At 40.9% G+C, this 11,357-nt stretch overlaps 1 protein-coding gene across 1 annotated transcript; it reads left to right on the forward strand.

The window, feature by feature from the left end:
• Nucleotides 1–2,049: 2,049 nt before the first annotated feature.
• On the forward strand, nucleotides 2,050–10,364 carry AARD (alanine and arginine rich domain containing protein). Its single transcript, XM_019032016.4, has 2 exons — nucleotides 2,050–4,942; nucleotides 8,923–10,364. Exons 1-2 carry the CDS (start codon nucleotides 4,622–4,624, stop codon nucleotides 9,064–9,066), a joined length of 465 nt encoding a protein of 154 aa, XP_018887561.2. The 5' UTR covers nucleotides 2,050–4,621; the 3' UTR covers nucleotides 9,067–10,364.
• Nucleotides 10,365–11,357: the final 993 nt, after the last annotated feature.

Genomic DNA, 11,357 nt, shown 5'->3' on the forward strand with positions numbered 1-11,357 from the left:
ATCTTCCATATGTTACGCCTTTTCATTATTTATAACTTCACCCATTTTTCATCTGTTCTTGGCTCAAAGGAGGAAGCATCCTGCTCTCTTCTAAGTGTTCTCTCTTGTTCCCTCTTTGATCTTGGTGGTGAAAACAGAATAATAGGTTAAGATGTTGATGTTTGGAGGTAAAAGAAATATAAATTGAGGGTGTCTCCACCTGATCATCTTTATGAAAAGGCAAGGTACCAGGAGCAGACAGCACAGAATGGGGCTAACTTCTCACTCCATGACTTTCTAAGGGTTGCGACCTTCAAGGAATTACTTAATGTCTTTGTGACTTAGTTTTTCCATCTGTAAAACGTTGTTAGTTTTGGCATTTACCTCATAGGGTTGGTGTGAGAAGGGAATGTAAAGCAAATGGAAATAGTAGCTGGAATATACTAAGTACTATGTAAGTTAACAGTTGTCAATTCTCACCTCAGTGAAGTAAAAAATGGTTTCTGTGCAGTATAATGGGAATGGAGACACAACAAGAGGGTAGGTGGTGGTCAGAGTCCACATGGTCTTTGTGAGAGATTTGAGGTGGTCAGGGAGGTATGAATCAAGGGATGGTTGTGTAATGTTGAGAGGACAGTTGAAGTCGGGCATCACATTGACTGCTTAAAAACAGGAGTAAAGACATTGAATAAATAGGATTGAAATTAACTGGGTAGGGTTGGCAGAAGGCCAAGTGGATAGAGCACTAGAAGGTGCTGATATGAGTTAGCTGAAATAATTTACCACAAGATTCTGGGTGGGAAAAGAGAAACAGAAGAGTACTTCAGAAAGTCATTTCTCTTGAATTGAGGGGTCAGAGTGAATTGTGGATAGAAAAAAGGATGTGGACTGAGAACAGATTTTCAGAATTCAGGCTTTTAAAGGTATCATTCTGGGTGATAGCATACTTTCAGGTGTGGCTCATGTGACTGGATTACTGCAGTGAAACAAATGCCAGAGATGAAGATCAGGGAAATAGAGGGAATCAAATATTTTGTTCAGTTTAATTAACTAGGCAATTGATCACCTAGTATGTGCTAAATGGGTTTTGTGTTGTTGTGAACAAGATATAGTTATTTCCTAACCATTAAGTTAAAAAATGAATATATATAACAATATATATATTTGTTTTTTAAAAACATATATATAAAACCATATGTATGTTTATTAATTAAGAGGAATCAAAGTCATTCATGTATACCTAGATACTTACCATTTCTTATGTTACTCATTTCTTCCTGAAGATCTGTGTTTCCCTCTACTGTTATTTTACTTCAGCCTGAGGAATTTCCTTTAGTACTTCTTATAGTGTAAGCCTGCTTGTGACAAATTTTCCTAATTTTCCTTTTTTAAAAACATGCTTTTTGAGATTGGTTTTTGGGAGGATATTTTTGCTGAACATAGAATTCTGTGTTAATTTAGTTCTCTCTGCGTTTAAAGATATCTCAATGTTTTCTGGACTTCTTTTTTTTTCTGCAGGAAGTCAGAAGTCATTTGTATCATTGTTTACTTACATGTAATGTACATATGTTTCTCCCATGGTAGTTTAAAAATATATTTGGAAATTTTTGATACTCCCTACTTCAAAAGGTGGAGCTGAGGTTCCTCCCCTTGAATATGGCTCCAACTTAGAGACTTGATACTGATCAGCAGAATGGTAATAACTGACTTCCAAAGCCAGGTCATAAAAATGTACTTCAGAGCACATGTAAAGAGCTTCTCTCTGGCTCTCTGTATTTCTCTCTTCTTGTTTTGAGGGAGGTCTACCCACTATATCATGAAGACGCTTACACAATAGTAGGGAAGAGTCCACATGGAGAGGAACTGAGGCCTCCCACCAAGTGCTGGCTCCAATTGCCTGGCATTTGAGTGATTCATCTAAGTGATCTACCTTGCCAGCAGATCCTCCAGCGCCAATCACATCCAGCTTCAGAGGATGGAGACCTTGCCTGACATTTGGTTACAACAGCATAAAAGCTAAGGACCATAACCTAAGCTGTTCCCAAATTCTTTCCCACAGAAGCTGTCAGAGATAATAAATGTTTATTTTTTTAAACCATTGAATTTTGGAGTAATTTGTTATGCAGCAATAAATAATTAATACATTTTCTAATTCAAATGTCTGTGGATGTTATATTCAGTGCTCCAATTCTTCAATTTGCTTTGCCTGTGTAAGAGAAAGAAAAAAAATTGTAAAATTCAAGGTGTACCACAACTGAAAAATTAACCTATAGAAGAAAATTATTAATTTGTGGTAAACCAGTTTATTTTAAGAAAACATTTTGTCTCTTTGGTTTGCCATTGTAGCTTGAGCACCTTGTGTAATGCTTGGTACATAATAAGACATTAAATAAATATTATTAAATGAATGAATCAATAAATTTGCTTCCTCAGGTTTTAAGCTTCTGGGGGACAAAAACTATGCCTTATTCATCTTTGTATCTCCCTCATATGGCATAATTCTTAACGCTGAACATGCACCATTCACTGTTGAGTTAAATTGAACTTAACTGAAATTCTTGTTGAAGTAAATGATCTGGAAATGGAAGTGAAAAATCATAGCAAAAAATTCATTTTAAACGTTTATATTGTACATTGACTAGTGGTGGTTTTCAAGCCCCATCAACCTATCACCAACCAACAAACAAAAAACCCTAAATTCACACTCCGTTGCTGCATGGCAGACCACATGGATTTTTGTAATTTCTACCAAGACAACACATCTTCAGATGTTTCTAGGGAATCTTTATGAAGCAATATACAATGGTAGGAATTTTACTGTGCTTGGGTTGTAAACTATTGCAAGCTGTTGTATTTAGTAGATTATCTTCACAGGCTGAGTAACCTGTATTGCTCCTTATCCAGTTGAGCCTTAAGCCATTTCAATAGAGCCGAATTTTACGAACACAGTGAATTTAAACACTTATTCACTCTTACTCACTCACTCATGCAACATATAAACTGAGCAATTCTCTTCCTCTTTGGGAGATAAAGCGTATCCAGGGTGTATCCCAGTGGTTTGGAGCACAAGCCAGACTTCCTAGGTGCAAATTTCCAGTGGATCCCTTACCAGCTTTGAGATCTTTGGTGTACGTCTTAATCTCTTGCCTTAGTTTCCTCAATTGTAAAATGCAGAAACTAATAGTACTTACCTCACAAGGTTGCTGTGAAGATTAATACATAAAAATTGCCTGGCACATACTAAGCATGAATAAAAATCAGTTGTTATTGCCTTCAATGCCTACCATGGACCCTGGAACATTGCAAGTGACTTGTAACTTTTGAATGAAAGAATGATGAATAAGGTGAGAGTTGTGTCTAAACTATGTTTTGTTTTTTTTTGTAATTGCATTCTTTGATCATACGAAAGTTTTGATTGTTCACTCCTTTTTAGAAATTCCCTATTAGATCAAAAAGAGGCAGAATATGTTCTTTGATAAAGGATATACAGGTAATATTGGCACATGATTACCTGGAGTCGGTGTATTAGTCTGTCCTCTCACTGCTATAAAGAAATACCGGAGATTGGGTAATTTGGAAAGAAAAGAGGTTTAATTGGCTCATGGTTCTGTATGCTATACAGAAAGCATGGCAGCATCTGCTTCTGGGGAGGCCTCAGGGAGCTTTTACTCATAGTGGAAGGCAAAGCGAGAGCAAGTGTCTTACATGGCAGAGCAGGAGTGAGAGAGAGAGGGGAGGTGCCACACACTTTAAACAACCAGATCTGGTAAGAACTCATTCACTATAAAGTACCAGGCGGGAATGGGGCTAAACCCATTCATGAGAACTCTACCTCCATGATCCAATCACCTCCCACCAGGCCTCATCTCCAACACTGGGGATTACAATTCCACTGGAATTTGGTGATGACACAGAACCAAACCTTATTAGTTGGGAATTAAACACACACACTGTGGGCTAAGGGGAATTTTGATTTTTCATTTTAACCCCTTCATAAACGGGGACATGGCAGACAGGAGTCAAAATAGAAAGGAGCATGGAGACTCAGACTTCCAGGTATGCCTTACTGAACCTGTAGAAGGTACATTCTAACTAGCAAGCAGGGCCAAGGCTCTCCCCCTTGACTGCAGGCAATACCTGGGGAAAGGTGAGGGGTCTAATTAAGCCTTGCATCCCCCAAACTTGGCAAAGTGCCTGGCAGAGAGTAGGAAGAAAAAAAATTGTTTTTAAGGAATGAAGTATTAGACGATCAAGGCAACCAGGAAGGCTTTGGGTTGAAATATTCTACCTTTGGTCACAAACCTTCCACCTGTACCTCAACTTCCACTTACATAGGCTGACTGCTCAGTTACCAAGCCTTCTCCTTAGAAAGACTTCCTTTCAATGCAAGCAGCAGAAAAAAGCGACTCAGCTTAAACTTCTCCTGGAGTTATGGGAACCGCCTCCTTCCTCTGTCGCTAATGGAGGACTAAGATGGGACTGGGAGCAAAGGAGCGTCTCTGAATGGCGGGGCAGTTGCAGCATCCCACTTGGCAAGGGTCCTTTAATTACCTCCGCCCCCGCCCTAACCCCGCCCTAAACATCAAACTTAGAAACTCATCTTTCAGCAGCAGCGCTAGAGCAGTGACCAGGCGTCTCCGCGATGGGCCCCGGGGACTTCCGCCGCTGCAGAGAGAGAATTTCCCAGGGGCTCCAGGGACTCCCAGGTAGAGCGGAGCTTTGGTTCCCACCTCGTCCCGCGTGCGACTTCTCCGGGGACGGCGGGAGCACGGACATCCAGGAGGAGGCCCTCGCCGCCAGCCCACTGCTGGAGGACCTCAGACGACGGCTGACGCTCGCCTTCCAGTGGGCGGTGCAGCGCGCGATCTCGAGGCGCGTGCAGGAGGCGGCGGCGGCGGCGGCGCGGGAGGAGCAGAGCTGGACGCGCGTCGAGGCCACCCTGGCCAGGCTGCGGGCGGAGCTGGTGAGAGAGCGGGCTAGGCGGACGGCTCCCAGGGCTCCCCCTCCCGGGTCCTCTACTCCGGCTGCAGAGCCGCTGGCCGCGTAGCCCATCCGAGGCCTTGGGGGGCCCCTCAGGTCTGGACACGGCGTTGACGTCCCCGCCTCCCCAGCATCGTTGGGAAGGAAAAGGGCCCTGCAGGACCCATGGTGGGGGGGTGGGGGCGGGGGTGCCTGGTCTACCAGTGACATACCCAAGATGTCTCCTCCCCAACCCGTTTCTATAGTTTTCTGCCCTGTAGGGAACTGTGACTATGTGTATGTATGGCTCGTGGAGGAGGAAATTTCCATGAAATAAACTCTCTCTTGCGATTGATGGAGTGTGTCCATCAGTAACTCTTTCTTTATGCCCCGCAAGTTTTATTCTTATCTTTCCCGTGGGTAATAATTTAGAAAACTGGAAGTGATAAGGTATTTTGTAAAATTGCACCATTTCGAACATTACACAGGTTACATCCGAATATTAAACAGGAGGATGTATAGGTAAATATTTTAGCTGATTTTTTTTCAATTCAAAAAACTGGAAATTAGTCACAACTTGAAAAGGACACAATCAATAGGAGCAATCAGACTTTAAAATGGTGCTGCCTAGGAAAGTGTGCAGTGGAGACCTGACTTGGAAAATTCTTCTCTTTTGCACTGATTACTAATACAATTAACCACTACTTTAGAACTGAGCCAACCATTAGTAAATTGTCTTATTTAAGAATGTTATCGCATTTCTAAGTTTAAGAAGAACAGTATTAGGCCGGAGCTGTGGCTCATGCCTGTAATCCTAGCTCTTTGGGAGGCCGAGGCAAGTGGATCACCTGAGGCCAGGAGTTCGAGACCAGCCTGCCCAAAATGGTGAAGTCCTGTCTCTACTAAAAATACAAAAATTAGCCGGGTATGGTGGCTGGCGCCTGTAATCCCAACTACTCCAGAGGCTGATGCAGGAGAATCGCTTGAACCTGGGAGGCAGAGGCTGCAGTGGGCCGAGATTGTGCCATTGCACTCCAGCCTGGGAGACATGAGTGAAACAACGTCTCAAAAAAAAAAAAAAAGGACAATATCCTAAATTCCGTGTCAGATTCAGATTGTTAACATGGGTTACATTAGATTTACTACCAGATTTACTATCTTATCCAACAATGTCAAAGAAACACCTGGTTTTCACCCTGAGTCTAAGCAGTGAGTCTGAGCTGCAGGGTAGCCGGAGCCACCTCATTCGGCCACTGGAGGCCTGTGCTATGGGCCAGGATGCTAAACTGGAAGGCTGAAACCTGGCGCAGCCATCTCTGCATTGTAGTCTTGGGATCTGCCGGTACTCCTTCCTGAGCCTCAGGGGACTCATATTTAAATCAGATGAGGAGATTACACTGAATAAGCTCAGAGACAGCTTTCAATCATAACATTTTAATAAGTTGCTTGTTAGGAGCTTTAGACAAGCAATATGTTGGGGGTGGCAATAAAATCTCACGAGATGGGGTGCGTTCAGGGTGGTATGGCTGTAGACCGCTGGTGGCAATAAAATCTAAACAGATGAGGGCTCAAATACCAACATTACCATTTACAGGTTCTGCTAACACTTGCTGGCCCTACAACTTTGGGATCGTTACTTAGCCAGTTTGAGTTTGTTTACCCATCTGTAAAATGGAATTTATAATCTCATAGGATTCCAGAGCTTATGTGAGATAATATTCCATGAAATGCTTAGACCATGGGTATTATTTAGTGGCTCTTATTATTATAATGATTACTATAGACCTTGGACTCTGACTGTACCAAAAAAGAACTGATACATTCCTATCAAAAAATCAGGAGTTTTTCTGGAAAGGAACCAGAGAAGTTTACACATACACAAATAATGTGTCCTTGGGTTACAGACGATGGTCAACATCTTGGTCAATCATTTTATCCTGGTCATAAGGAAGAGGCAAAGGAGTATGGATACTGTACCTCAACATCATTACCACTAGAAGACTTAGTTTTCGATTTTCGGCTATTAACTGGATTTTTACAGGAACTGACATATATTCCTATACAAATGTACATGTATCATATATTAAGATGGTATTCGTAAGGAACGATGAACAAATTTAATTAATTTAGAGTTGTGTTGCTATTTATACTATTTTCTGTTGTTTGACTGGGTTTTCTTAGTAAGAATCATGCATTTCTAGGGTCTGTGAGTGGATCTCAGGGGTTCTATATACCTAAAATTGTATGCAGAATTTTTGATGTGCATATAGTTTTTCCTCAGAGAGGGTTCATCAGATTCTCAGAGGGATCCTTGATGAAAGAAAAGTTAAAGAACCATTGATGTTTGAATTTCCTAAGTAAGTGTGAATTATACATACTTATTTTACTTAGATGGTAAATCATTACCAATAATTTTTCTCCTTGATTCTTGCATGAAAGTACAGGATGGATATTCATCAGTTAATTAATTAATTAATTCACTCACTCTTATAACAAACACACAGAGAACCTACTAGGTTGTGTGCCCAGGCAGTGCACTCTTAGTTGGGGATACAATTATGAATAATATACATCCTCTACCCTCAAAATCATCAGTCTCGTCTGGTCAGCGTGTTATGAGGCACTTGTACAAAGTGCTGTGGATGCACAGATGAGAGGCAATTATGTCTGCCCATGCAATCAGGGAGGGCTTCTCAGAAGAGCTGGCATTTGACTGGGTTCAGCAGAGAGAGGTGGCAAAGGGCATCTTAAACAGAAATGGGGACAGAAAGAGGTGAGCTTCAGCTCAGCATTTATTTAGGGACTGGCAAGGTTTCTGACCAGCTGCAATGGGAGCTGGCATGAGAAAGAGGGCCAGGAAAGGAAGCTCAAAGTAGGGCAGGATTATAGAGCATCTGGGCCACCCTAGAGAGCTGAAGCTTCCTGCAGGCAAGGTGCAAGGGTTTTTTGTTGTGGTGGTTGTGTGGTTACTGTTAGTGCTTGTTTGCTGGATATTCATTTACTTTATTCTTTGCTAATTCTTGCTGTCAGAAAAATGATTCTAGGTGCTGCAGAATGGAGAAGAATGTCTCAGAGAAAAACTGAAATATAATTTTATCCAGTAGCTTTATTTTGCAAATTAGATGACCATGAATATTTGCTTTTTACCAACACACTGTCCTGGTTCATCCTGGGGTGGTTTCTATTGACAAGCTGATGAAGCTTTTTTGGCAGAGAGAACAAATTCCTCATGAACTGCATTAAACAAGCCCTAGCTGAAGAAATTTGCAAGTAGTTGATCATTAGTTTTCAGTTATAATACAAAGATTATGTTGGACTAAGCTTTCTTGGACTGCCCCCGGGGAAACATGCCCTAGAGATCTTTTTTTAAACGCATGAGGACCTTCATAAACTCCCATTGAAGGATGGTATAAATCAGTCTTGATATCAAACAGATTTCACTCCAGAGTGAAAAATGTTAGATTATATAAGCACACTAACTATACATGTGTCTCTAAGGTGTCATTAAATGTTTTTGCTCAGCAGGTAGACCATTTAAAATCCCGAAAACTTGAAACGATAAGTAATCAAGTAAATAGGCACAGATTCTGAATACTCAGGTGGCCATAGGCAGTTATCCTGTGGCTCAGAAGGCGCATAAAGATAAATGATTTCATTGTGGATCACATGCTATTCCTTGAAAACAGCCTTCGGTGCGTAGGTATTTTTCATATGGACAGCTTTGTGCATCAGCTATTTTTGTTTTCATTTCAAGGCCATTTCAAAAACTATTTATATATCTGGATTCTACCTTGTCATATAGAAAGTCAGTTTTATAGCCAGACCAAACAGTTAAAACTGAAGAATAAGATGAGAAATACATCTTTCTTGATATCTTATTTTCTTTTCCTACAAACTTCTTATTTCTTCTGTGTAGTCAGAGAGTGGTTTCATTTGATCTGCATCTCAGGCTAATAAAATTTTTATTTTTTTTCTAACTTTTAGGTGGAAATGCATTTCCAAAACCACCAGCTGGCTAGAACTTTACTGGACCTAAACATGAAAGTGCAGCAATTGAAAAAGGAGTATGAACTGGAAATTACATCAGACTCCCAAAGCCCAAAAGATGATGCTGCGAATCCGGAATAAAGAAATGCACACGCAAGGGCTGGGCGCGGTGGCTCACGCCTGTAATCCCAGCACTTTGGGAGGCCGAGGCGGGCGGATCAAGACGTCAGGAGATTGAGACCATCCTGGCTAACACTGTGAAACCCTGCCTCTACTAAAAATACAAAAAATTAGCCAGACGTGGTGGCAGGCACCTGTAGTCCCTGCTACTCAGGAGGCTGAGGCAGGAGAATGGCATGAACCCAGGAGACAGAGCTTGCAGTGAGCCGAGATCCTGCCACTGCACTCCAGCCTGGGTGACAGAGCAAGACTCCATCTCAGAAAAAAAAAAAAAAATGCACACGCGAAGCTCTGGATCCTAAAACTAATGCATACGACCCTGAAACAATTCTGATGAACACATTATGCTTTGCATAAGTTTTGAGGGGCAATTTATAGACCCAAAACAAATGACAGGGGAAGGTGACAGAAAAACATCTAAGAGAGGGGAGAGAAAAATGATGTATTACCAAGTTTTAAAGTTATTTATTTGTTATTTTTACTGGGACATAGAAGTAAAATATAACTATAGATAAATCTCTCTCTGTCTCTCTCTCTCACTCAAAGAACGCTTTAATGCCAACTTTCGGTATTCAACCTTGTGTCACCCAACCTTTCTGGCATTGCCTGAGCTTTCAGAGTTCGTGCTTGTTTTGTTTTACTTGATTATTCTCAGTTTGTCTGTCCAGCAGCCTGCCCTGCTTCTTGTGGAGAATTGTTTCTACTTGGATTCTAACCATGCCCTTTAGGTGGTCTGTGACTAAGGGTATTCCATCTTCCTGGATGTAGTCATGCAGCTCAAGGCAGGCAGATGGGTTTGTCCTTAGGATTTTTGAATGGGCACTAAAAGAGTAGATGACTATTTCTGCCAGTAGAAGCTGTGGATCAGGGGCTTGGAAGCTGCTGGTGGTCACCATGTGAGAAAGCCCACACCCTAATGGAGGTGACTGAAACGGAACCACTAAAAGCACAAAACGGGGGGAGGGAGGGAGGGTGCTTCGCTTCCTTGTTCCTGGGGTCAAGCTGTATAAGACTCCAGGCCTTGCTCTTGTTTATGTACATGAAATATTCTGATATCCTTCTCATAAAATCTCTTTTTGCCTAAGTAAGTTCAAGCTGGAGTTTCATAACTTGTATCTAGTGTTCATAATTAATACGGTTGTTCAGTTTTAGGAGTTAAAATGGTTCTTACTGTTGAATTGGACTATCTAACTGTACCCGAAAAGTGCTGTCTTTTTAATGCAAACAGTAAAGTTAATAAAAAATAGTTGCAGATCTAAGTGATATTTATAATGGTTATTGTCTGCAAAATACAAATTAATTTATAACAAGCTATGTAATTTTAATATTTAATAAACTATAAAAATCAGTTCTTGAAGACAAAGGAGAACAGAAGAGACACAGTCTTTCTCTTTTTAAAATAAATACAAGGGCCAGCATGGTGGATCACACTTGTAATTCCAGCACTTTGGGAGGCCGAGGTGGGCAGATTGATTGAGCTCAGGAGTTTGAGACCAGCCTGGCCAACATGGCAAAACCCCATCTCTACTAAAAATACAAAAATTAGCCAGGCGTGGTGGTGCTCACCTATAGTACCAGCTACTCAGGAGGCTGAGGCATAAGAATCACTTGAACCTGGGAGGTGGAGGTTGCAGTGAGCCGAGATCATGCCCCTGCACTCCAGCCTGGACAGAGGGGGACTTGGCCTCGAAAAAATAAATAATAAAAATAAAATAAATGCAAGTTGTTTTATGTGTGTGAGGATCTGAGAATTATCTGGACTAAGTTTAGTTTGTCCTTAACTTTTTTTTACACAATAAGTAAATTATTCTAGTCCTTTGGTACTTAATTTCCCTCTGTATAAATGAGGAATTACCAAGTTCAGCATTGGCAGATGAGCAGTCGCCAGCATCTCAATATCTGACCATTGTGTTCCTTCACACATTTTACATATGAGCTCTTGGCCTATAAATATACGACTACTATATTAAATTTCATTTGTAAACTAGATTTCCCGTTTATTTCTTCCTTTGAATTTTATAGAAATTTTTAGGAAAGGGTTGGCATAGTTCCTTGTGATCTGTTTTTTGAAAAAGCTTCTATTTAACCTTTGGGACAATCATTCTCAAGTGCATTTTAAAGATTAACATTTATAAATTGTTGTAATTTTGTGTTTAAAAAATACTCGAGGTGATTCATTGTATGAGCTCAATTCCTTACAGAATACAGACTGCTGATGTTGGTTAATACTAATGTCATTTGATTATACTGAT

This window comes from Gorilla gorilla, chromosome 7 (assembly GCF_029281585.2).
Source record: "Gorilla gorilla gorilla isolate KB3781 chromosome 7, NHGRI_mGorGor1-v2.1_pri, whole genome shotgun sequence".
In the NCBI taxonomy this organism is placed as follows: Eukaryota; Metazoa; Chordata; class Mammalia; order Primates; family Hominidae; genus Gorilla; species Gorilla gorilla.

Coding starts and splice junctions, on each gene's coding strand:
- AARD (XM_019032016.4), top strand. CDS start 4,622: ATGGGCCCCGGGGACTTCCGCCGCTGCAGAGAGAGAATTTCCCAGGGG. Junction 4,943..8,922: donor CCAGGCTGCGGGCGGAGCTG/GTGAGAGAGCGG, acceptor TCTAACTTTTAG/GTGGAAATGCATTTCCAAAA.